The 27078-nt window shown below is 42.6% G+C and overlaps 1 protein-coding gene across 26 annotated transcripts in view; it reads right to left on the bottom strand.

Annotated features, from left to right (window-relative positions):
- The window catches only part of ATXN10 (ataxin 10), a 114863-nt gene that overhangs the window by 56785 nt on the left and 31000 nt on the right, over positions 1–27078 (bottom strand). For 9 of the 26 annotated variants that reach the window (XR_014026854.1, XR_014026855.1, XR_014026856.1 and 6 more), the window contains exons 10-11: positions 23327–23390; positions 10165–10413 (exon numbers count right to left, since the gene is read on the bottom strand). The exons of 3 other annotated variants lie outside the window; for them this stretch is intronic. Coding sequence is in view for 3 of the 23 variants with exons in the window: in XM_081330818.1 (XP_081186944.1) it covers positions 10223–10413; positions 23327–23390 (255 nt within the window). In the remaining 20 variants the exon portion in view is untranslated. 14 more of the 26 variants (XR_014026870.1, XR_014026871.1, XR_014026873.1 and 11 more) reach the window with 12 other exon arrangements.

Here is a 27078-nt window from a genome sequence, read left to right as displayed (position 1 = left end):
AACGGGGTCAGGTTCCCTCCAGCCCCCTCGCCATTTCTGAAGCACCACCCCCAACTCTGGGCTTCACTGTCTTGTCCCTGACCCCGACTCTTGTGGTGGGGCCTGTGGAGCGTGAAGCAGCTTTGCCGTAACCCCAGAAGGGAGCCGGCAGGGAAGAGACCCACAAGCTGAAGAAGCTGAAGTGGGCCAGAAGCGGCGACGGGGCTGGCTTTTCCCCTGCGAGAGAGCTGCGAGGAGAAGGGCGATTAAGCATGCCCGGCTGGAAGGGCTATTTCGGAAGCGGGCAGGAACAAAGCAAGTCAAAATCTCCTACCTCGTGGAGGAGGGGAAGCAGCAGCAGCCTGGCCTCCCTTAGCTTCTTTTGCCCCGAGACCCTCTGACTGGCTCAGGAAAAACACTCAGTCATGGCCTCCAGCCTGTTTGTCTTGGAAGCCTCCTCCTGGTTCCCAATGCAGTTGGCTGCCGGGAGGAGACGCTGCAGGGCGGGTTCCCCTCTTATTCTTGAGCCAACCACCCTGCATCCTCCCCGATGTGCCAGGGGACCAAGCCGAGGGTCCCAGGGGGCCACGCTTGACTGGCAGGATGGCATTACGCTTCTGCTCCAGGTAAAAGGTTTCCTTTGGCTGCTGCTGCTGCCCCTTCAGGTGGACGACTGGGACCTTGCCCCAAACACTCTGTAGAGCTCTCTGGGCCGGGGGCACCTGCCAAGGAGGTCAAAAGGTCAAGATGATCACGACTGGGCGTCAAAGCCCCACCCCTTTTTATTCCTCCCAACAGATATAAAAATGGGGAGGGGGTGACCATGTGAATGCAGCCACCATTCTGACTTCTTGAACCCCCCTCCTCCATGAATGCCCCCCCCCGGACTATACATAAAACTTAAGAGAGCCACACAAGGTAGGGATGCCTCACAGTGTTTTCCAACGGCTCCAAATCCACCGATTTTTAGAGGCCAAATTGGGCCCAATCCCAGTGTAGCCGAGAGCCCTGGAGAGGGCCCGGAAGGAGATATTTAGAAGCGACCACACAGGAGGAGGAAGGAGGGCAGAAAGAGCCCTTAGCCCTGCGAGAGGAGAAGGCGCTAAGAGGGGGGCTGGGAGGGCAACTGAAACACAAGCAGGCTTGCAGAATCCGTTGCCAGATTCTTTGGCTCAGTGGGGGTCTAACCATTCCACGGAGTCGGTTTCACGATCGGATCCACTCCATCGGTCTCCGTTTAAGGCACCTTAAGGTGGAATGAGAATAACTGAGACAAATTGTTTAGGATTTCTTTTCTTTCATTTAATCATGTCCGATTCTCAGAGAAAATGTCTGGTCAAGTCCCGGCAGTTTTCTTGGCAAAGATTGCCATTTGCTATCCATTCATTGCCGTTTGCTATTGCCTCCTTCCTAGGGCTGAGGGAAAGTGACCGGCCCAAGGCCACCCAGCTAGTCTCGTGCCCAGGGGGGTAACTAGAATTCACGGTTTCCTAATTTCTAGCCAGGAGCCTTAACCGCTGCACCAAACTACCTCTGGGGTCAATTTAACAGACTGTCAAATAAGATGAATTCAAGAGATCCTGATCAGATCCTGATCGCCATCCCTATCAGTGGTTGCTTTTCCCTTCTCCTTTTGGATAGAAATGAGAAAGAAAAAGCAGTAGCTAAAAGAAAGAAGCCTGAAATCAGGACTTAAGATTTTATCCAGGTGCCCTAAACAATTAAACATGGAGGCTCACGAGGATGAAATCTAAGGCTCATGTTGTACTTTCATTTTAATTGGGTGATAGTTGCGAGTCCTTCAGCAAACACAACAACTACTGTTCCAATAACCACGAGGACCGTGCAAAACCTTCACGCCATTCACTTTTAAGACAATGAAAAATTTAAGATTTCTGTCGTAACGCCTATTGTGTTTTGCAGTGCTTTGGGGTGGCAAAATGGCTCGAGAGTTAATTAAGGCTTATAGGACTTGCGGGGAAGAGCTGGATGTGAAGACTCTCCATTCCCTGTGATGGTCAGTGTCCAGGCGGTTCTCTGAGGACTGCCCATTTTGGCGGGCTGCAGAAATTTCAAAGGTAGCAAAAGGGAGAGAGATACAGGACTTTCTCTACTGTGAAGATGGTGCCAAAGAAATACATCAAAGAATGAGGGCAATGGGCAAGAATTCTATCAATGCTATTATATTTATGCCAGTATTTTATGGTCCGAACTTGAAAGCGTATTCCTTCAAACTAGAGTCAGAATACTTCTTATTTGCAGCCAGACCTGACTCCTCCTCTCCCTTAGGACAATAGTTGTCATTGACAGGAGATACAAAAGTTCCTCTAAAGAGACACAAGCAATAAAATCAGTTGCCAACAAAAAAAATGCAGCAAAACTAGAGAAAAAGTCAGAGAAGATGGCTAAGGGTTTTCTTTATAGCCTGCTAGTTCTAAAAAGCAAAATAGATTTCTTTACAGTATAATTGGCTCTGCAATCAAGACTGGAGACAGACTACCAAATTGTTGACACACCTGGACAAAATGGGAAAATGTATTTTTTCCAGTATATTCTGGATGAGAAAGTTACGCAAAAATGAGACCTGTTTGTTTGCTTGTTACCCTGGGAAACAAACATCATCTGTCCAGAACAAATGGCATTAAAGAGGCCTAGAATATTACTTATTAAGAAAAAAGTATAAAATATTTTTCCCACCAGGTCTCTGGTCCCAAGGGAAGGGTGTTCACCAGGGGGAAAGAGGGTGTCAAAAAAAAGTCATGATAGCTCTGGCAAACAAACCTAATCTGTAAGATAAGTGCTTTTCCTACTTTTATCTTGATCATAAAAGTCACCTAGATTATGTGCACCTTTGCTCACACTGGCCCTGTTCAGTCGAAGATGAAGCAGTGCTGCCGTGTTTCCTGCAAAATTTGGAAATGTAGGAGGAACATTAACAGGACCATCACCTCCTGGAGGACGATGCAAACCGTTCTCTTGCTCCCTCTGAAGGGTTGGAACAGATGATCCTTGTGGCCCTTTCTAGTCCACAATTCTTTTATCCCGTAAAAACAGGTTCTCTTCTTCGATGGTCCTTGCTACCTCACCCACCTCCCTCTTCCCCTCGGAGAAGAAAACAAGCAGATCAGTCAGAGAGGGCGGTTAGGAGCGAACATCAGGAAAAGGGGAAGAGCCGCTGCACAGTGGAAAGACTGAGCCAGGAGGGGTCTAGCTTCCAGATCTGGCGGGACAGCCCGGATCCTCCGACACTTTGCAGTTTAGCTCGCTTCCTCAGCTAAACTTGGCAGAAGGCTCCAGACAAACATCCACAGAGAGGAATCCTCAGAAGGAGAGCGTCTCTCAAAAGGCTGGGAGGCGGCGAGTCACTTTTACAGAATACAGGATAAGGAAGTTGGAAGGGACTTTGGAGGTCATCTAGTCCTGCTTGAGAATCTTCCTCCCGTCCTCTCAGATTTGGCATCGTGCTCACTTGGCACGTTTGCCTTGCGACCATTGCTGGCCTGAGAACTGCTGGTTCCCATCGCCTCTCCGTTTGGCAGCCTGGATCCCTGTGCTCAGCCGGTCACTGGATGGACGCATCCAGTTCTACGATTCCGCGCAATATCAGGATGCTGACATGTTCTCGTGTGTTTTGGTGGTTTAGGCGTCTTCTGATCCCTTGAGTACCAATCATCAATTTAGTTACACAAGCTTTTGTGGGATACAATCTAACTGATATCAGCCCATAAATGGTACCCATCCATGCACTTTTGATCAATTCAGAGATTATGTTCAATAGGATCAATTCAGAAACCATGATCCATCATTTTTTAAGCAGTGTTATTCCAAATAAGCTTGAGATAGTCAAACAGAAGCATTCTTTCTCAAGGGTCCATTCATCCTTTGTACTGAAGAGTGTTTTTGATAAGCCACATTTGCTGAACTATTTGCTGACTTATTTCAAGTCACAGATTTGAGCCTTTTAAAAACGTGAAGATGCCTTTTATGATCTCATCAACAAGAATTATCTGCTGACGTAAGTCCAGTTGAAATTAAGGCAGGAAGACAAAGTTGGACAGAAATGGCAAGACCTTTGTGTCAATATTTGCATACATTCTCACCAAACAGACTAATCCTTTCTTTGCCAAGTAATTTCTTCAGTGTGTATTGTGCCAAAATGGCTGAATATATACACATAGCAAGAGATAGTAACCTGATCTGTAACAATAGTCTTGTAAACAAATATTTTCAGAATCTGGCTCCAAAGGACTAGAAAGTATGTAAGAAGTACCTTAGTTTTCAAATGTAAAGTGGAGATGTGTAAGCCTATTCCCAGAAGATGTATTCAATTCAAAAAGCAAATTTATTTGACAGCTAAGTAACCCCACCACACTTTAATCAGATTTTTTTTTATTTTACTCATTAAAAACAATCTAAATATTTTCCAAGAAACACTTTCTATACTTTCACAGTATTAGTCCCATCTCTGAAGACTATTCAAGAAGGACCTTAACTGCAGGTAAAATGAACTTTCATTCAAATATTGTCTCAGAAAGACTAACTGGAACACAGTCTGAAAAACCTGAAATGGTTATATTTAATTTCATTTATTTCCAATGTGGCTTGAGACTCAGGTTACTTCTGCTCCATGATCCTGCCAAAACAGAACATTCCATTATTAAAATGCTCTCTTTTCACAATTTAAGATATGAAGTTGTTTTCACCCGCTGTTTCTAAAACTTTGAACTTTTGTTTACCTGTTTATTAAAAGTCTATGCTTTCCATCCCACTGATACAGCAGCTCCAATTTGTATGTGGTTTCTGAGATTTCAACTGGCTTTTTAAAATTGATCTAAGCTTTAGTTTAAAAGTGTTAGACTAAATAGGAAATAAGAAATTTTTGAAATGACTAAGTACATTAATGCAGCATTTCTCCAGTGTACGCCTTAATATATCTAATCTGTCCAGTACAAAATATTCATTGTTTTTTACCTAGAACTAAGGAGAAACTTCCTGACACTTAGAACAATTAACCAGTGGAACCACCTGCCTCCAGAAGCGGTGAATGCTCCAACACGGGAAGTTTTTAAGAAGAGACTGGACAACCATTTGTCTGAAATGGTACCATAGGGTTTCCTGCCCGAGTAGGGGGTTGGATTAGATGACCTCCAAGGTCCCTTCCAACTTTATTATTATTACCTTTATCTTTATTCTTTTATTCATTTTACTGTAATTCCTTTTGATTGTTGTAAGTTGCCCACAGCCAATAAGTTTGAGTGATGTATACAAGTTTATTATTATTGTACGGGTAATTTACAATTAGATGCATAGTCAAAGTCTGGTGAAAACTTAATTCAGGTTCTAATCAAAGACCTAAGAATCATTAAAGTACCATCTGAGGATATTATGGACAGTTCCAAGCAGGATTTATTTATTTGTTTTTGGTAAAAATTAGGGTGTACAGGGTTGATATATTCAAAATTTCTAAATATTGGGAGTCTTTTTGGTATTGTTCCAAAAGTTCTGGCATAACAGCAGATTTGTTTTTCCATAAGCATTCATTTTTGATCTGAAAATTCCCGTATGTCAAAATTATTAGTACTATGATTTACTTAATACACTGAAGTATTGTAAATCACATAAAATCTATGCAGCATACAAATGTGAATTAATAAATCAACTGGGTGGAGGAAAGCGGTTTGTAAGGTAAAAGTTTCTCCAACGGCTCCAGGCATATGGAAACAGCGTTCTTGAATAATCCATCCGACCGTTTGTGGTGAATTGGAGAGCTACCTCCTCCCGTTAAGCCTAATGAAAGGGCGTTTGGGCACCCAGCGTGGTTGTTCAGAGGACAGACAAGGAGGACAAAAAGAATATCCATTCCTCCCAAGAGAGAGAAAGGCCGGCTGGGACCAACACCGCATCTTCCGTGGGATGGCCTTGCCCTTTCCTCCGTGAAGAACCGGTCGGTCACAATGCAACCCGCTTGGCTCTGGGCTCTCTCTTTTGCTACCGATTCTTGGAATCTCCCCAGGAGATCAGCTAAACAAGGGCCAAGTTTTTAAACAAACCAAGAGTTTAATTGAGGAGCCCACGCAGAAAGAGAAAGCCCGCCCGCCTGATTGAACAAGTCATTAGAAAACAGCATATTTAGAAGTTGGCCTTCAAAGAGGAGCAGGGGGAGCTGAAGAACACGTCACACCTGTAGCCTCAATATTCCTCCTTTCATAAGATCTCTTGATGAACTGTGTAGTGTTTGGCTGCACCCTGTGAAGAGTCTTTTTCCCAACAAGCTGTTCCCAGGGTGCTGAAAAGCTGTCATTCATAAAAAACGATGGAGGGGGAGGGAGAAGTTCAGAAGGCCGCTGTGGCTGCAAGGGAAGAGGCGGAACAAGGCCCTACGCAGAGCGAGCACCTGTTCGGCCGCCCCTGACGGGAGCTGAAGGTCTTCAGCAGAGGGAGGGAGGGAGAAGAAAACAGAAAATAAGCAAGCAGCTTGTTCTTCTATCCAAAAAGACATTTTAACCAAGAATTCTGCATTATCCATTATCCTCCAGAAGGAAAGAGTGTAACTCAAACTTGCAGTATGTGTTTATCTATATGGGAAAAAGGAGTTGGATCCAGAGAAAAGGATCCCTTTTGAATATCCCTTCGTCTCACAAACATCAGTTTAGATCTAACCCAGAACTTTAACGAATGCCGATCGTGCTCTATTTTTTAAAATTAACCTTTAATTTTCAAGCCTTGCAAAAATGGTTCTTTCCTAATTTTAAATATAACCATAAAAAGATAGGGTAAAGGGCAGTCTTCTGATTAATTGTATGACCTTGTATGATTTTGTGCAATTATTTTAATTTGATTTTTCAAAAAGCATACTGGTATTAGAGTCTGGTACTGAATTATGGATACCTCTGAACTTTGGTGTTGGAAAAAACTCCTGAGAAAATCAGGGACGGCCAAGAAAATAAGGAAACGCGGTCACTGGTCACGATCAACCCAGACCTCTCACTTGAGGCCCAAGTAACAAAACTCAGGTTACCTTTGGGACACCTTCGGCAAAGGCCTCTCCCTCTGGAGCAGGCGGCACGGATGGGAGGGTGGCAGGAGAGAAAAGAGGACAACCGCAGCAAGGTGGGTGGACTTGGTTCTCGTGGGGGCTTTGGAAGTCCCAAATGACCAGGCTTGAACCTCCTGGAGAGACTCTATCCGTATCAGGAAGGAGACTGTCACGGTTCCGACAAATGAAACTCTTCAAAGAACTTCAAGGCGTTGTTTACCATAAAGAATCCTTAACGTCGGATGTTCTTGCTCTGACCGAGAGCCTATAACGTTCTGGGCAGCCATTTGATGGGAACGGTCTAGGCCGGTCTCCTGCCTGAGCACGGTGTTGGACTAGAAGACCTCCAAGGTGCCTTCCAACTCTCTGTTATTGCTCTATTATTCTGGCTGCTAAGAGCTGATATCAACTTGATGGCATGTAATCAATCAATCAATCACCTAATTTAACACACCTTTGCTGTGATGAGAAAGTCTGCAAGAAAAAAATGGTTTCCCAAAGACACACTAATATTTAAAGTCTATCCAAATCTTGGATCAACAATGCAGGAAATCTATTAACCTTTTATCTTAGTGGTTTAGGTCTCCTATATTTAATGGAACCTAAAGTTCAAATACAATCAAACGGTGTAGAATAGAGCTAGAAAAACAGTCATAAAAGTGAATAAAAGCAGTTGTGGTTAAGACTTAATCTTCACTGAATAGTTCATTCTGGTTTTTAGAGAAGTCACAACATTCACAAATGATAGCTGGGGAATTCTGGGACTTGATGTCCACACCTCAAGTTGCCAAGGCTGAGAAACAAGGTTGCTGCAAACCAACCAGCCAGAAATCCCCCGCGGGGTTTCCCTAAAATTTCTCTACTGGGGGGACACGCTGTTTGGCCTGTGGCCACACGAAAGCCAGAGCAATTCACGAGCTACTAAAAAGCACAGCATCCAATTCAACTGGAATGGATTCATACCTTCCTCTTGGCAAATTAAAGCTTGCACCCGGGAGAATCCAGCCGCCATTGTCCTGAAAGCCTGACCCCCATTGAGGCTTAGAGAGAAAGGGGAGAGCTTTTGTTGAGGTGCTCTTGAAAGCCATCGGATTGCCACAAGACTTGAGCCAACTCCGCTCTCAGGCTTTTCAGACTCACCCATGGATGGCCTGTTTTAATCCTCTAGCATGGAAAACACAGCCCTTTCAAGACACAGCCCTTCGCTGGGGGGAGACAGGGGAGCTGTTGTGCTGGGGGAATTCGCCCATTCTGGGGAATCAAAAGGCAGCCACTCTCCATACAGCAGTCGGCATGTTTTCCACTATGAAAGCCTCGGGACGCCCTTTCAGAGCTCACCGCTTATCCATTACAACCATCAACAAATAACCAAATCAATACAAGCCAGAACACAAAAACACTGCGCCTCTCTCACCCCCCCACCCCAGTTCATTTACTGCTGCTCTTCTCCTTCCCTGAAATCTCCTTCAAAAGAGGAAAGCAGATTTTCAACATTCTTCTTAAACTGGGCAGACGGTATGTGCGCCATTTTAATACCTTGCATTTTCATTTCAGCCTCAGAACTGACTTTGGGCTCGCTTTCTTCAAATGGTGCAAAGCAGACGGGAGTTTGGCTTGCCTTGCGCACTCACGAGCGCTCAGAAGTGTCGGGGCAGTTCGTGTTCGGAACTGTTCCCTTCTTTGGAGCTGGGCCCAAAGTCGCAAAGCATTTCAGAGCATTTAGTCTGAGCCCCACAGACACACAAGATTATATATATATTGCTAAATCAGATTTCTTTTCTGCTTTACTTAGGGGAGTGAAGGAATATTTGCAAGAAGTTAATTTTAAACCAGGAATGTAATCAGTCCCATTTAAGAGGAACTGTATTTTACAGCATAGGCGCATCCGAGGGGAAGATGGAGAAAAACTAGTGTCTTGAACAAGATCTGTTCTCCTGTACTTTGAGGACAAAACTGGTGGTTATATGAAATCACAAAATTGGATATACGAAATCAGTTAAAATCAAAAGAAAACCCCAAAACAAACCCCCCACCACCTAGAGGCAAACCGTTTGGGGCATGGGAAGTTAATTGACTGGTGCCTCTCTCACCCCAATTCATCCCCCCCCCGAAAGTGGCTGAATTCAGTCACAATGCAGGAGGGTATCCAAAATAAGAGGGACAGCTTCCATTCTTCTAGTTCTCTTGAATTAATTAACTGGAAATGGGTTTTGTCAATGTTTTGGAAAGGCAGGGGGTGAAAAGAAATGGGTAGAATTAATCACAGTGAGAAACTACCACTTAAAACTTCCAGAGCTCGGAAACAGTGCATGAGAAGCAAAAATTAAGAAAAGGGGAAGTGGGTTTCCTTACCAAGGAAACTAATAAAATTCGAACAAGCATCCAGCAGCTTTTTAGACTCGTCTAAATGGTCATGAAAAAATCTACGAGTGAATCCAGCAGGCCTTTATTTCTATTTCTAAGCCTTTTGCAAAATGGGAGCTTGCATTTTCGGCATGTGGGATCTCCCCTTCTTTCAGAAAAGACTTGGGGAAAACTTACACAGCAGTTACGCGAGTACTTAAATACAGGCCACAAACGGTTGTCGATCTGGTACAGTTTTCATCTCTGTGTAGTTTTGTTCCCTCTGGAAGGGATGAGGAGCTCTTCATTGGTGTCCCTATTTCTCACTCAGCCAGTGAGCCGTGTAGGAGGAGAGCAGTTTTAATCTCTTGCAGCCAAAATTCAGAAGGGATCAGGATTAACACATTGTACTAAAAGGCAGAAGCCTTAGAAAGTTGCAGCTCTCTTCATCGGAAGCACAGGGGGCTTAACCAATGTAGGATTGATTGGAGAAGAGCGAAGAGGGGAAAGGAAGGGAAAGAAGAGAAGAGAGCGGTGGTGATGCAGTTGGAAGCACCAGTCACAAACTGTATTGTGTTACCAGTAGAATCTCTCTTGACTATAGAAAGCTACTGAGTGATGGAAGCTGTAAGCAACATTTGTAAAACCTACAGCTGCAAATAAAAGTAGTTTCAGAAAAAGTAGTTTCCATGTTCCTTGTCTTGACTCCAAGACTCCCATAACACTAAGGCATTTCTTTTGACTTATTTTCAAAAAACCGTCTCCAAACACCACTTAAAGTTCATCTGATCTTTTATTGATCTCACCTCTAGAGCAACGTATATTTCCTTTATGGGAAGGGAAAAGTCTTTTTCAGGTAGCAACTTATGGATCTGGCATCTGTTTCACAGATTTTAAAATCAACTTCTGATCTCTCGGCTCGACTTTCAGCCCCAGGCTCTCAAGGGCCGTCTTATCCACAGGGCCGTGTTGCTCCATCTGGGCAATGAACGCCTGGTTCCTCTCGTTCTGTTCTGTCAGGTTATGAATGGCGTAAACCGCCCACTGGCTTATGACTGTTCAGCAGTGTCAAGGAATTTCTGCAAGTTCATTTTGCTGTAAGCTAAAGACTAAATATGGGGAAAGCATAGCATAAATGCACTGATTAAGCAAGTAGTATTATTTATTTCAACTATTTTTAAAAAGCTCATTAATAGAGGGTTAGGATTAGAGGCTGAGCTGAGCACAGGCAGGTCAGCTCTGAAAAGGTGCATTGCAGAATTAAGATCAATATCATATATTTACAAATATGTAGCCATAAAACAAACTTCTAGGAAACAGAAATCCTTCCATATCTTTAAAGGATCAATTTAAGAACAAGCTACTAGAATGATGTCAAAGTTTACGCTAGTACTCTGGAGCCTCAAATGAAATGGGTTTAACCACAGAAATGAGATTTACAGCACTATCCTATACATGTCAACCAAAATGTAAACATCACTGTACTTAACACAATTTACTTTAAAAGTCTGCAAGATCACAGCTGCAGAACAATAAACTCAGACATAGATAAGTGTTTTTTCCTCTTAAATTTTAATGGCATTTCCCTTTTTCTCTGCAGCATTTCAATCAGAATAGATCTGGAAGGGACCTTGGGGGGGGTTCTTCTAGTCCAACCACTGCTCAAACAGAAGACCCTATATAATTTCAGACAGGCAGCTGTCCAATCTTTTCTTAAAAACCTCCAGTGATGAAGCACCCACAACCTCTGGTGCCAAGCTGTTCCACTGGCTAATTGTCCTCACTGTCAGGAAATTTCTCCTGAATTCCAGGTTGCTTCTCTCCTTGATTAGTTTCCATCCAATTTCTTGTCTTGCCTTCTGGTGCTTTGGAAAATAAGTTGACCCCCCCCCCTCTTCTTTGTGGTAGCCCCACAAATACTGGAATGCTGCTTTCATGCCACCCCTAAGTCCTTCTTTTCTCTAGATTGGACATACCCAGTTCCTGAAACTGCTCTTCATATGTTTTGGTCTCCAAGCCCTTAATCATCTCAGTTGCTCTTCTCTGCACTTGTTCCAAAGTCTCAGCATCTTTTTTGTAATGTGGTGACCAAAACTGGATGTAGGATTCCAGGTGTGGCCTTACTAAGGCTTTATAAAGCAGGTACTAATACTTCGTGATTTTGATTCTATGCCTCTGTTTATTTCATTGGTTGTACTTTGTATGAATACCTTGAAACATATTTCTGTAAAATAAAATATATAAAATATATTTTTAAAAAATTACCGAGACATATTTGCTCAGGACACTATGAAGTTAGATAGCCTTGAACAATCCTTTCACGGTGGTCCCCTTCGAGCAAAGTTGAAAGCAGACATTAGACAGAGGTTTAATCATTTCCATTATCATTGATAGAAACTATTTTCTCAGCATATCCATTAAAACTACTTACGGAAACGCTACAAGCGAAATGTTATGTCACAAAATATAATTTCTCTCAATGCACCTACAGAAGGAATTCTGACTCACAAAGCAGAGTGCCTGGAGGGCACCAATTATTTGCTACGTGTAGCTTCACATCTAGGAGAAAGCTATTCATAATTCACTCGGATCCTTCCTATTTTCTTGCTAAGTTTCATATGGCCATTTGCCTACAGGGCAACTTAGACAAGGCTGTCTAAGTCTGGGTGGGGCAAGAATGCCAACTAAAATTAGGATAAAACCTATAGAAATTTTGGAGAACGTGGATGGTTAATATTGCTTGTAAAGCTGACAAACCCAAGTTAGTACAAAGTTGGATCTTTGAATTGATAAGACTATTTATTTATAGTGTTTGTTTCCCGTATTCCAAGAGCAGAGCACCAGAGAAGTACAAATAACTTGTTTCCAGACAAAGAGAAATAAGTTTTAGCACCTTAAAAATTTAATATTAAGCAATAAGTCTATATAATAATAAATGTGTCATTTTTAAGTGGCACAAGGGCCTTTGATTTGGTCATGAGAGATTAATCTGATGTAGCACACAGTAAAAAATAGAAAAGACGAGAAATCACCTGATAAAAACTCAAATGCATTTCAGTGATTGTGTCCAACATAACTTAAGAATAGCTTTGCAGATTATTTAGCAATTCAAAGAGTGAACTTTTTTAAAATAAATTTCTTTGTGCTGGTCCATGACCATAATAAAAATTTGATGATGAGAGAGATTTCCAAGAAACAGTCATCAGGGAAAACCAAGATGGGGAAAAAAAGGCCAGTTGGGTCCCTTGGTACTCTCTGAGGCTGGCTATTTTCTTGCAAATGTTTCATGACCTGGCATTGATGATGTTACCTAGATGGGTAATGAAACGTCTGTAAGAAAACAACCAGGCTCAGAGAGTGCCAAGGACCCCCAGCTACAAATATTCTCTTATACTTCAATCCTGATCTCATGACCGTACACTGCCATTATTTCACTGGCTTGAGTACAGCTTTCGGAATGAACTTTTATTAGGACTTGTTTAAAAAGTCACTAGTGACAATAGTTACAATAGTGACAGTACTAGTACTGTCACCTTTAATTTTAAAATGAGAGACCATTAGCCAAGCTAATAAGGTATACATCAAATAGGTAATTTATTGCCCACTGAATTTCTACTTATATAAGTTTAATGATTATTAAACAAGAAATAAGAGATAAATCTCTCACTAACATCTAATATATAGCTCTTATTCCTTCAGTGTAGATTTATATCTTACGTTAAAATGAATATAACGGACATCATAGTAAGGAGCATGTTATTTCAATAACACTTAAAATTGAATTATAATCAGCTTTAGATATACAGGAATTGGTCCTTCTTCATAACAATCACCAAAACCACCATCACTTAGCCAGAAATTGCAAAATGTCATCTTTTGCCATCACACAGCATAAACTAGGAGGCTGTACAAATAATCCCCTGTGTAAACTAGTTCTGTAATTAAGAAGAAAAACCCGCTGAATATTTGTGAGGCCCGAAATCCTAACTCAAGGGCACTGTAAGTAATATTATGAAATAATATAGATGCTAACAATAGAAAACATAGGGAATAGCTTATCTGTTCATGTTATTCTCTTTAGTCTACTCCGAGGAAATTTGCCAAGTTTCTTTAAAAAGGGATTTGGGTGTTGTAGTGGGTTTATAGCTTTTTTTTTCTTTTCTTTTTTTTTCTTGTGCAACTTTCCAATTCAGTGTCATGAATATGCATGATTCTCCTTAATCCACTGCGTGAGCCCAGAGACCTCTGGATGGCACATAAGACACAAGTGTCAGAGGAGATTAAACAAAGCCCTCGGTTAATATTCACATTACCCTCTTGTTCTTTTTCAAAAGATAGATAGAAGATTGAACATAATTCTGAAGTCTATAATCCAACCAACACTTTAAGCCCTTTATTGTATACGCAGCTTTTAAAAGGGTGCTTCTAAAGTTTCCATGGTTACAACAAACAGGAGCCTATTTGTTGCCAAACGCAACAAAAGAAAATAAAACATAGCCATTGCTGTAGCTTCCATTTGACCCGTTTGCTTTGGATTTCTCAAAGAACAGAAACACAATGCAGCACCACGATGAACCTGGTTAATGGTATGATAAGCTGACCGTATACGGGATGCTCTCTGCCAATACAGGAGGAGAGAAAAGGCCCTCACAAAAACAGCCTAATTTCAGGTCCCTGGCTTAAGCTACAATCTTAATAATACCACAGAGGGAGACGCAATGCTAATTTGCACCATTCAGAAGATCCCTTTTGATATTTTTTCATAGTTTCTTAGGATTGTAAGGAAATATTTTTCTTATAAACAGTAATCTAGAAAAATGTTCAGCATCTTCCACATATCTGGCCCAATCAAAACTTGGTGAGAAGGAATCATTACTAAGTGAGGCAAAGGAGTTATATAAAAAAAAGGCAAAACGCAGGGGTTATTAGAACAGAGACAAAAAATAAAATGGCAAATACTTCCATATTTTTACAGTAGCTGTAGGTGGCCACACTCGGAACAACATGTCCAATCCTGGACAAAACAGGAAATGGATCCCAAACCATCAGATTGGAAGGCCTCCTCTGTCAAACCTATTTAACTCAGGGAAAAAGGGGGGCACACAAGAGGGGACCGTGAGAGGGGTGGGAGGGAGGGAGGGACAGCGGCCCCCTCCCCCCCTTGTGTCGGGAGGGGAGCCCGGGCTCAGCCGGGACCTAGGCCCCCTGCACGCAATGCCTCTGCCTCTGCTCACAGCTGCCTCAGAGCTTGGGCACCGTCAGACATGTGGGCAGCCACGGAGACGGCAGCGGCTTCCAAAGGGGTCTCTTGGCCCAGGCCCACCAGCGTTCCCCGCTCCTCCTCCTCCTCCTCCCAGGCTCAGGGCAAGCTCTGCTCCTGCCCTCCTCAGAGGTCCCGGCGGAACAGGACACGAGGCCAGAGAGCCCCTGGTCCGACCCAGCCGGCCTGCAGGCTCTGAGGAGAAGAGGGCCTTGGCCAAGGCTCCTTTGTGGCCAACAGGTCTCCATAATGCAGGAGACGGACGGCCCTTCTGCCCTGGAACGGTAGGATGGTGAGACTTCTCCAGCCTGGAGCGCTAAAAATATATGCCCATCCTGGAGAAACGGTTGCAAGATAATACACTGCCTGCAGACTTGCTTCTCTCACCAGCAGCACCCCCCCCCCCAAAAAAAACAACCCCTCCCCCCCCCACACACACTGCTCACACAGAGAGGGCATGTGGCTTTCAAAAAGGGTACGACATCTCTAAGGATAACCTGGGTTTCTGTCTTTGCTTCACTCTAGGATTTTTTGGAGTCACTTCGGAATTAGAGAAGCCAAGAAAGGAAATTTCAGTTTGGAAAGAGTGATGTTAATAAGAATTCAAGGTTAACCAAATACTTGGAAAGAAAGATTCATAGTGATAATTCAGAACAATTAATTGTTTTACATCTCTTAGATGAAGGCAACTTTAGATACGAAGAGGTTTCTTTGAAGTTCTGTCAAATTTGTAAGTTTGCAGCTTTTAAAAGGAAAGTCAAGCCTATAATGCTAGTTTAAAACCCAAAAAATGGTGCACATACAATCTTGCCACAGCAGCTGCCCATATTTTCAAGTGACATTTTTAATCGAAACCTATAATTTATATGTAACTGAAAATCCTTTGCGTTTAAAAATAGGGAAGGAAAATCACACTCTTGGACAATATAAAGCCAAACATTCCATGCCTATGATATTCCGTTTTAAAAGCTATTTTTATTTCAACCAGCCCCTCTTTAATGTTCTGGAGGACTGTGCCCAGATAGGCTCCGCTACTAAAAATTCTGCACATTGCTACATTTTTCAATGAAGAAAAAAACACCCTTCAACTATTATTGCTTTACCATCTGAAATGCAGCACTTAAAAATATAATGATGTAAAATGGCATTGAAATGCCACCTAATACAACCAGGCTATCTCCAGATCCAGCAAGATCCTATGTCTCCCTTAAAGTTCACACTTCCTAGATACACACACACAACTCCCAGCTGTGCTGCTCTTTCTGTACCGCAACATTTACCTAAACCCAGATTTCAAATATATTTCTCAAAATCTGTAGGAAAGCATCAGAACACGTTACGTGTTAAATAGTTGCCTGCACAGACAGATGGGCTAGGACAAAATTGTTTCAAATGCCTGTCATAGTATTAAATGAGGGTTTTATGCATTTCAATACTGCCATAAAAAAATAAAAGTCCAAGCTGGTTTAATAGAAGGGAAGAGTGTACAATAAAAGGCAAAAGAATACAGGAATACAAATTACACAGATTATTTGGGGAAAATCTCCTGCAGAATTGTGAAGGAATTATGCAGATGACAACTGCTCTTTGATTTTTTTTTATTTTTTGCATTGTTTAATACTATACACCCTCTGGTTGGTTGGACTTAATTAGCATTATTATCTCGAGGATGCTGTTTCAGAAAGGACTGTTGGCAAACAACAGATGTATTTGCCTTCTAATACGTATTCCTCTTGCAAATGCATTTTCTTCTACCTCTATTTTCAGAAAGGACCTCAAGATTAATGTAAATCTGGCCTTTTAAACGTTCTTAGTGGGTTTTTTCAAATTCTATTTTTTTTTAGAATATTAACAGTATTAACTTTGCAGGATGCAGCCAAACAATTAAAAAGAAAGAATATAAAATACTTCATTTAAGAAGCCCCTTCCAAACCTTGGTAACTGCCTAGACCTGGGTGGATAATCGCATATCTTGCCTGAAGCCCAGGCTGGCCATACGGACAACTACCACGAAGGAAGACTCAGGGACTCAATCTTTGAATGTCAAGGGGGGAATCTGCTTGTAAGCTGATTTGGTTCTACAAGAAGGACCACCAATCAGATGCCGCAAACCCATCATGCCGCTTCCACCCAAAAGAAGTGCTGTCTTCGTTTTTTCAGCTAAGGAGGAAATGAATTCTTCCAGGGTGAATAAGCTGTTCAAGCAAGTTCTCTCGCTGCTGCTGCTGCTGCTGCGTTTCCTCGTTTCTTTTCCAGGAAATAAGGAGCAACTGCATCCCAGCCGTAGGATATTGGGCGGCTGTTGGGAGAGTTTAGTTTTTGTACCTTTGGTACAATATTTTGGACTTCCCCATTAGGGTTACTATCCTATTGAAGCTACGATCAGTGAAACTGCACTGAAATGGAACAAACACTTCTCATTTATACGGTAACAAAGCCATTTACAACAAGAATCCTAAATTATTTTAAAAATCCACGAATGTTAAGGGAAAATATTAATGTCTGCACAAAAACTAGCTTTCCAAACTAGCACCTATGGCATGTCTCCCTTGAGGGCAGAGAAACCACGCCAGGCAGGCATCCATAAGCCATAATGCAGCTACAGAGCCTGGGGCTCTTGTACCTGCATCATGTATGGAAGGAGAGTTGCTAACACATCCCACTTTAGGAAGAAACTCTGGCAGCCCGATGCAGATCTTTCACCATAGATACAAATCATACACCCAGGTGGCGAAACACCACAGTTGGCAATCTTAGCTGCTGTCTTCTGCACTGGTTTTGGCTTCTGAATTAAATCCCATGGCAGTACATTATAATACTGTAATAATTTCAGGTTACTACTCTTTCTCCTGCCTTGGAAAGAAAGACTGTGTTCATGTCAGTTGGCTACAGACAACCGAGGCAAACTTTTGGGGGGTGCAGCTCTTTCCAGAATGGATCCCACTCCCGGGCTCCCCAAACCCCTTCGGCACCAATCGCGCCACAATTCAGCTCCAACTGCTTAACCCTCACCCAGCCCCCTCGCTGCCCTTAGCACCGTCTCCCACCCACAATATCTCCCAATTCAGACGTCACAGAGGAAATAGGAGACAATCGTACTAATATGGCCTCGGTAGTCTTTTAATTATTAAATTGCAACTCTAACTATTTTGAAAAATGTATTTTGAAAAGTGCTATCATAACATCGTGACCGTGAATAAATAAAGCAAAATGGCTTCTGGGTGATTCCCCCTGAGAGAATGAATGTGGGCTGTATATTCGCTGGAAGTGTCAGCACCTATTCATTATCACAAACGGAACAACCATTTCACCAATAAGGGGCTGCCCTGAAATCCTATACTTTATGATTAAACTAACATTTTAAACTTTTGTTCACTTTATTAATTAACTGGCAAAAAGACAAATGACTCAGCAACTGGAACCTTCTTTCAACTGAGAGAGAGCGAGCCTCACGGTTTAACCCATCCTAGCATCCCACTAAATACACACATTTGGCTGATCTCCACTCTGCTGACTTTCTTTCGGGGACCAGATCAGGGGGATCCGTCAGCTGCTCCCTGGGCTCCCTCTGTTCTTTTTGTGACCGACAAACTAGCCAAGCAGCTTTAGGCTCTAAATGTGAGTGTTACAATTTCCATTTGTTCAGATTACTTTGGTACAGACAAGTTGCTTTTATTTGCCTTTTTATTCAAATCCATTTTGAAGATTTTGACTCCAGAAATGTGTAGCATACTGTACCATCTTTTGTAATGATGGCGTGTCTGATTTCCAACATCAGCACCTACAACCCACACCTGATTGTTGCTTTGAAATAATCCCACCGTACTAAAAAAAAAGACTGCACAAGGCATTCACAACTTTGAAATATAACCCCTCTGTGTTTCCCTTTTCAGTAGCCCAGATGGATTTCCCCACACATAGCTGCACTATAACTGTCTGTGAAAAACTGGTTGGTTTCCCCAGGAAAGTCTTTCCTAGCATAACACAAAATAATCTGCCATTGTTGTACACCGCAACAACTTGATTTCTCTTAGATTTAACCTGAGGTTTCATAAACCACAATTATACTAATCACTGCCATGAGGTCAAAAGTATTGCCACAGGTTTCCCTTGCGCAAATGTTATCAATTTTGGTTCCTTCTGGTCAGCAGCCTGATCACTCCAGAGACACAACCCCATTTCTCCTCTTTAAGTATTACCGATATTTCAGTTGGGGGGGGGGAGAGAGAGACAAGTTTGCCAACTGATGTTAACACAACACAGAAGGTCAAAAGCCACTTCCTTTCATCAACCAGACATTAAACTGTCTGTCATCAGAAGGGCCTGCTACAAAACCGTGTGTGCAAAAACTGAAGGCAGTTACGGAAGACCCTCCTGGCTGAAATCCTGAATCCACTTATTCCGAAGCGGTTCCAGAGGTGGCGGGTGGCTGCTGCAAGGAAGGGGATCCTCATTTTCCCCCCCCCCCCAGCTAATGCAGAGCAGATTTCCTTTCTCAGGAGGAGGAACCGGGGAAGGAAATTATTGGATTGCAAGGAGAGGTTTTGTTACAAGGCAAATAAATTGGACAGAAATTAACTTTATATATGTAAAAATGCCTATCTCAACTTTTTTAGTGCATCTGTGTCAGTTAAAGTTACCAATTCTTAAAAATTGCTATTTGGAATAGGATAAAGGTCTTACAAGATAAAAAAAACAACAACTGGAGAAGAGGAACAGTGACTCCCTAATGCAACTATGTACCTCCCTCTGCACTTTTAAAAAAATTCTTATTGATTGATTGGATTTATATAGCTGCCCAATTCACCTGCATGTGACTCTGGACAAGGTATAGGTAGTCCTCAAATTACGACCACAACTGAGCCCAAAGCCTCTGTTGCTAAGTGAGAAATTTGTTAAGTGAGCTGTGCCCCATTTTACGACCTTTCTTGTGACAGTTGATAAACGAATCACCGCAGTTCTTCAATTAGGAACACAGCTGTTAAGTGGATCTGGTTTCCCCATTCACTTTACTTGTCAGAAGGTTGCAAAAGGGGATCGCGTGATACCGGGACAATGCGACCGTCACAAACGTGATTCAGTTGTCAAGCATCCAAATGTAAACCATGTGACCATGGTGATGCTGCAATGGTCGTGTGAAAAATGGTCATAAGTCAACTTTTTTCAGTGTAGTTGTAACTCTGAACGGTTGTTAAGCCGAGGACCACCTGTACACAACTGAAACAAAACAATATCATTTATCCATCAATGAGTTCAATATTACTGAAAACTGTGAATAGAAGAGCAGAGAAAAATGCACTTGTAGCCCGCCAGTCCTTTAATGGGCTCCGTGCTTCCATGGGTCCCCAGGCTCAAGGACAAAACCGCGCGGCCAACAACAACGGTGCCGGAGGAAGTAACATCAGCAGGAGGAGGAGCAATTCACGCTGCTTCGCGTCCCACAGAAGGCAGAAGAGCGAGGATGGAGGAGGACCCAGCTGCTCCATCCCCAAGGCTTCCTGGGCCCTGAGGCACGTCAAAGGGAAGAAAGGGAGGCAACACAGGTCAGGGAAAAAAGCAAGGATGAGCAGCACCGATGCCGCAGACCCCTCCTCCAGACCCTCCCAGCACCCTCTGCGCTTCCTACCCCTCCAGCTCACCAGACCCGCTCTTTTCGGCAGAGACTGAATGCGCTCCTGCGGTGGCTAAGGGGGCGCAAGGCAAGGAAGTCTCATGGAGATCAGGAGCGGGGGGGGGTCTCTCTCCCATTTGTACACGGCAGCTGGCCAGAGACCAGCTAGCGACAGCTTTGCCATGTTCCTCCCTCTCCACCTCCAACCAGGCTGGATACACGAGAAGTGAAGGAACCTCCGCGAGAATACAACTGTGGCCCACAATTATTAAAAATAAAAACCCCACATGGCTGCTCAACTTAATGGGCATTTGTATCCTTATCCCCCTTCCCCAACAGAAGTATTTGAAAGCCATCTTTGGCTCCGCTTCTGTTTTCTCAGGATCAAGCAGGAACCACACAAAACTCATCGCCATCATTTCCTTCTCCTCTGCCCGTGAACCTGGGGAGCTTCTGATGTGAAACAACTTTGCCCTGAAGCAAGGCTTCCAGGGGGACTTTCCTCACGGAAGGGTGACATCCCCGACAATCCCTTGGCTCAGAAGGGAAATCCACCTGGATCTATTCTGAAGAAGCCTCCTGTGGCACAGATCCACAGACGAGGCCTCCCTGCCCTCCATTTCAGGGGGTGAGCTGTAGAGGAAGGGCGAAAGGTGGGAGGACCCTTTGTGCACGGCAGTGAACTGTTGATGTGGTTTTTCCATGTGCATTTGGGGAATATTTCTCCATGTCTTTGACTGTATCTTTGAAGCACCACCTGCTTTGGGGGGGAAGGGGGGGAGACTTATCTGAAAGTTAAACACATAAATTAAAATCTCCTCTCTTATTTTCTTATATTATCAACACTGGCTGAGATGAATGATGACAAATTGATAGAAAACAACCATGTCAATAGATCCAGAAGATGACCAAGATTCAAGGCTTTGTAGTGACCTTCCTGTAAAACCACGTAAAACACCCCTAGGCTGGGTTGTGATAGAAGAGGACTGGAAAATGTCCAATATGCAGTATATTTTTTAATGAATTACATTAAGTTTCCGAAAATCAAGCTGAGTGTCTCTTAAAGGTTGTTTACTCAAAAGCTTTACTCAAGGAAAATGAGCCAGCACGGGTCTTATGCAGACAAATCAAGGTTAACCCCACCACCCTTGTTAAAAAGCCTGCAGACAAGACCTGGAAGATGAGGGAGGCAAATTCTGTCCCTTTCTCTAACTCAAGAGAAGCTGAATCGCTGAGCAGAGGGAAAAGTCCATAATTAACACATCATCAAACAATGGAGGGATGACCACCAACTGAGAGAGCTTCAAAAGAGGGTTAGACAAATTCACTGAGGTTATTCACGGCTGCCTGCTAGCTATCGCTCCCTTCCTTCATATCCAAGACGCCACTCCCCCCAATTTTACTGTCAGGAGAATATAAAACAGTTGTTAAAAGATAAAGCTCTCAATCCCCAGATCGTGTTTGGGGGGCGATAAATGGCTCAAGGCTACTGGGTTGGAAAGATCAGTGGACCTTGTTGGCCAGCAAGGGAACAGAATATAGGCCACTGATGTTCAAAGGAGGAATGAGGTCATGTGCACCATGAAATCACACACACAAATGACTTAGTGACACCGAAGTGGCTTCCAATAGACAACCATGCAAGAGGCTAAATGGACCTTACTCCAGATCTAGTAGTTTATCTTACCACATACACACTTCATTTTTTCATTTTTTGGATAAAAGTTGAATCCAGTAAAATTAAAATGTATTAATTTGTGTATTAGTATTTTATTATTTTTTTTAACACAGAATGCTTTCAAGCCATCATTAAGGAGGCACCAGTTGATTCTCATTTAATAAGAAGTCATGAAGCTTAGAGGTAAGTCTTTCTGCATCTCCCTGGTATTCACTAAGGACACAACCCCCCCCCCCAGTAATCTGGCTGTTTGAGGGCAAGGCACCTTCAGCCCAAGAAGCTGTGAAATCAGGATCCGGAAGCAGTGAATTCTCCTCAGGAATTAGATCACATTTGAGTAGTGGATCCAAAGGACCACATGCTCATTAGCTGTCAGGATTTATCTCTTCTAGTCTCTTCTGGAGACTTTGCACATTTATCATAAACACTTTAAAAATCATGCATGTTCCTGTGGAGCTTTCCATTCAAGGCCTCTTACTTCTATCAACAAAAATCTTTCTTTTTTAAAAGCAAAGAATACCAGATGTTTATATTAAATATATATTCCACTACTCAAATGTAATAAAGTATGCATACTAACCTATTTGTTTGGTTCAGATGACTGATCTGAAGTTAGCTGATGCAAAAAATTCTACAATGACCAAGTTTGGTTAGGTACGATTACTAACCCTAATTTAATGTGACAACAATGAATCTGGGATATTCAAAAAGTTAGAGGACAAGATATAATGAGCTACAACCAAACTCTTTTCTTTAAAAGCTGTCCAAAAAGATATAGTTTCTCTCTTTGATTGTTACCCATCAAAAGAGGCAAGGCCACCTTTGCATAAGAGATTCACAACTAAGTCAAGTAGATTATAGGAAGGAAGAAAATTTATTTTTAACTTTTCTTCAAGATACTGACAAGAGATTGTGTGAAATCTTATATCTTGTAATTTTCTAGCACCTTCTTTTACTGTAAAGAAATTGCAACCCAAAATAAAAAGCAAAATGAAAAATTAATACTTTGTATTAAAAATGTATTGTTGTTTCTTGTTGGTAAAAAAAATAAAGATGGGAGAAAAAAAATTCTGAAAGAAATAGTACAATCCACCACATTACAAAGCAGCTTCGATGCTGACAGCAAATGAAGTAAGTCTTGAGTTACTGTCAATTATGAAAAGAAAAAGAATCAAGAGTAGATCAAAATATTTTATTTGTTCGTGTCCCACCTTTATTATTTTTACAAATAAGGCAATAGCATACGTACCTTCCTCCTCCCATGCCTTTTCATTGATTTTTCTTGAGAATGGCATTTTACGACCTTTTTCAAGGCAACAGAACGATTCTGTATTATTCCCAAAGAACTGACATACAAATCTGAGCCCCACCAAGGAATATATATTTAGTTTAAAATCATGATACTAATAAAAAGGATACAAGGATTATTGTTATCAATGCTGCAGTTATCCAAGATCAATGGGATGCCATGTAACTCATACACCTAGGTGAAAAAAGGCATGTTTAATTCCATTTTAATTGATGTACAATATTTATATCTTCCTATTCATTAAGACCATGGGCAATGAGCAGCAGCCAAAACTACAAAAGAAAAACATGTTATAACGTAATGATGGATGCAATGATAAAATACACAGTGGTGTCCAACAGCCACATCATAGATAAAAGACCTGCAGGAATAAAGCGATCTTCCGGGCCTTCCTAAGAGCCCCGGTGGCCAGAATGCCGTATTGCAGGCTGACTGTGCCCATGCTAGCAGTTCGATCCCGACCTGCTCAAGGTGAACTCAGCCTTCCGTCCTTCCGAGATCGGTAAAATGAGGACCCAGATTATTGGAGGGGTGGGGCGCAAGATGCTGACTCTGTAAACCACTTAGAGAGGGCTGTAAAAGCACTATGAAGCAGTATATAAGTCTAAGTGCTGTTGCTCAGTGCTATTGCTAAAGAAAAGAAGCCAAGGAGAGGACTGCTCCGGAATGGCTATTACCAAGATGGAGTGACCTCTTGCCCGACACCATCAACCACCCAATGGGGCAGCCTTCTCAATAGAACTTCTCTACATGAACGGTGGAGTCATGGCGGAGTTTCTTAAGGCAAACGCTGATTCTCTAAAAAACAACATGGTCTAGGTATTCAAGCTTCACGCCCTGAGCTATACCATAATACCATTTGCTTGATTTGGGAGTAGCTTGAAAGACCTCAATCAATGCTTAAAAACTCAGGTTGCAACCTATGATATCCACTGCCTTGGCCAAAATTAACAAAGGTAGCACTTTGGAGGAAAGTGGCCCAGTGTTTGGTATTAGTTTAGGCACTCTCAATTGGAGCTTCAAAGACTCTGGGTTTTGACAACTGATGATGATGAATGCTATGCCAGTCTGTAACAGTGGGGGAGAGTATGGTGTGTATTATCTGGTTGGGCACTGAGATGACAGTTCCCCGGGGTTTGGGATATGGCATCAACTGAGACTTCAGAGAGGGGAGGATCAGCAGGGAATTGTCATCTAGAAGACACTGTGGCTTCAGTGCACCCAAGGGCACTTTCCCCAAGTAAATAGATATAAACCCTGTCTGTGAAGTAGGGCTATAAAGGATCAGATGGGATTGTTACTTGTGTACCTGCCTTTTTTTTTCTTTGAGAGCTTCTGCACCATAGACAGATTCCTTGTGTGTCTAATCACAACTGGCCAAATAAAGTATTCTATTTTATTCTGTTCTGTTCTATTCCTTATTTCTCTTCTCTTCTATTCTACAGTATTCTGTTCTGCTCTACTCTACTCTACTCTACTTCTCTCTCCCAGTCCATTCCACTCTACTCTTAGTACACAGCAGCTTCCCTGCCTGGGCTGGTGACTCTGTGGCTGACTTGGCAGCGGAATCCCCCAGGCCTATATGGTCCTGGATGTTCAAGTCCAGAATGGTGCTGGTCCAGGCTACTGAAGGCCTGCCTGACAGTGGGAGGGTCACACAGTAGATCTTGTTTGTGTGTGGGGGGGGGGGGTGTGTGCCTTGGGACAGTTGTGATGGGATCTGGAATTAGGCGTACTGTCATGAACAGTTCATTCCCTGTTAGAATTCTGGTAGATGAGATCCACGCAATTTAAATTTGCCAAGATTGAGAAACATTACATTATGGATTGAGTAGACTATTTGGCTGAACATCCCCAGAGGAAATATATTAAACATATTTCAATGCCTTTCTTGTTGCCTTTCAGATTAATATTCACTTCACAACATCACAGCACATTTTGCCCCCAAGGTACGGATATAGTCTTTCCACAGTTGCATTTCTTGAATAACTCAAATAACAATTTTACTACAACTTCTTTCAGAACTTACTTTTAATTATGTTAAGTATACAAATGGAAATACATTGCCCATTTTATATAACCAATTTTGCATTAATCATAAGATGTTAATTATTCTTTGTTGTGTAAATGATTAAGTTCCGGTCTAACAAGGTTCCTGGAACCAAAATGATCTTTGTTGGAACTAAAACCTAATTTGCAACTGAGTACAATTACATCACAATTCGTGAGCTAAAGTAACTCTCCTCCTGCTCCAAAAAAGTAAAGAATAGTCATATATTCGTATTAAATGTTTGGGTATGTCCAGGCATGCTAGCACTTGGGATAAAAACTCTTACTGTGACAATGTAATTACTGATTCTGACAGTTTTCATTCCAGAAGGCATACATGAAAAATCAGTCAATTTTTGGCAGCAAGTTCAGCAACAATGGAAAGGGAGCACTGCAAATATTGGAAACACTTCACAACTGAAGTATTCTGCTCTACAAATAACATCAGCTTTAATTCCAAAAGGGAAGCCCCTGGCTACTTCCTGAGCTTCACTGCTGAGTTATAGCAAGCAACCCAGAGCTTAAAAACCAAAAGGACTCTTATCTACCGTCTTTTCCCTCCCATGGAATATTTTCTGGTTTCTATTATCACAGGGGGGGGGGGGTTGCTATCAAGAAGCAGTTAACCGATTAAGCACTGGACTCACCGCTCCAGAGTAACCTCTACATAAATTCATTGGTACTCTTGGCTTCAGAACTTTACTACCCAAGTATTTTGGGATGGAGAAGTTAGTGCCATTTACAGAGGCGAAAACACTTTTGAGGAGAAACTAGAATCGTCAAGAACAATGTTAAGCGGAGCAAGGAGCAAGGAGGTAGAGGTGAATATGCCATGGGAACGATTATATGCCCCCTGGTCACTCGTGCTGGACAGTCAGAGCGTCCGGCAGCAGCCCAACGAGGTGAAGCCCACAGATCTCTTAGGAAAAAGCTGCACCTACAAGAGCAGAGGAGGAGAGCCATCTTCTCCAGAGCCAGGTGCCGTGGGGAAAATGTGCAGGGCAACTAGGTTACCAAGGGCAGGACATTGGGAACCCAGGCCGTTCAAATGAAAACAGGCTTATTGTGTGCTAAGGCTCTCCACGAGAATATGAACTACAGGTAGTCCTCAAGTTACGATCATGAAGGAGCCCAAAATTTGTGTTACTAAGCGAGAGATTTGTTAAGTGGGTTTTGCCCTATTTTACCCCATTTCTTGCCACAGTTGTTAAATGAATCGCTGCGGTTGTTAAGTTAGTGACATGGTCGTTAAGTGAATCCAGCTTCCCCACTGACTTTGCTGGTCAGAAGGTTACAAAAGGTGATCACGTGACCCCCCCAGGATCCTGCGACCGTCATGAACTTGAGTCAGTTGCCAAGCATCTATCTGAATTTTGATCACGTGACAATGGAGATGCTGCAACGGTCGTAAGTGTGAAAAACGGTCATAAATCAGTTTCTTCAGTGCTGTTGTAGCCTTGAACGGCCACTAAAAGGACGACCCGTGCTAACAGCCAAGGCAAACTGGCAGGAGGCGAGAGAGTCGAGGAGACCCCAGGCGGGCCTGAGTTTTAGATCCGAGAGGGGGACTCAAGGCGGGTGAGGCCTTCGACTGCCCCCCCCCTCGGGCTCAGCCTGGTCACCTCCTAGGTGGTTCTCTGCACACCCATCTCTGTATGTTTATCAAACGCCCCACCACCACCATCCTTGCAAAATTGCTAAATTATGTATTAGTAGCAAGGTTTCTTTCCATTGCATATGAAACAAGGTAAGCAGTAATTATCCCTCAACTTTGGCAGTATAATTTTTGACAGGGCACCGAAGAAATGAGAGT

Source organism: Vipera berus (assembly GCF_964194415.1).
Source record: "Vipera berus genome assembly, chromosome: 6".
Taxonomy (NCBI): Eukaryota; Metazoa; Chordata; class Lepidosauria; order Squamata; family Viperidae; genus Vipera; species Vipera berus.
The sequence above is the reverse complement of the archived record's forward strand: the minus strand, read 5'-3'. Positions and strand labels throughout refer to the sequence as shown.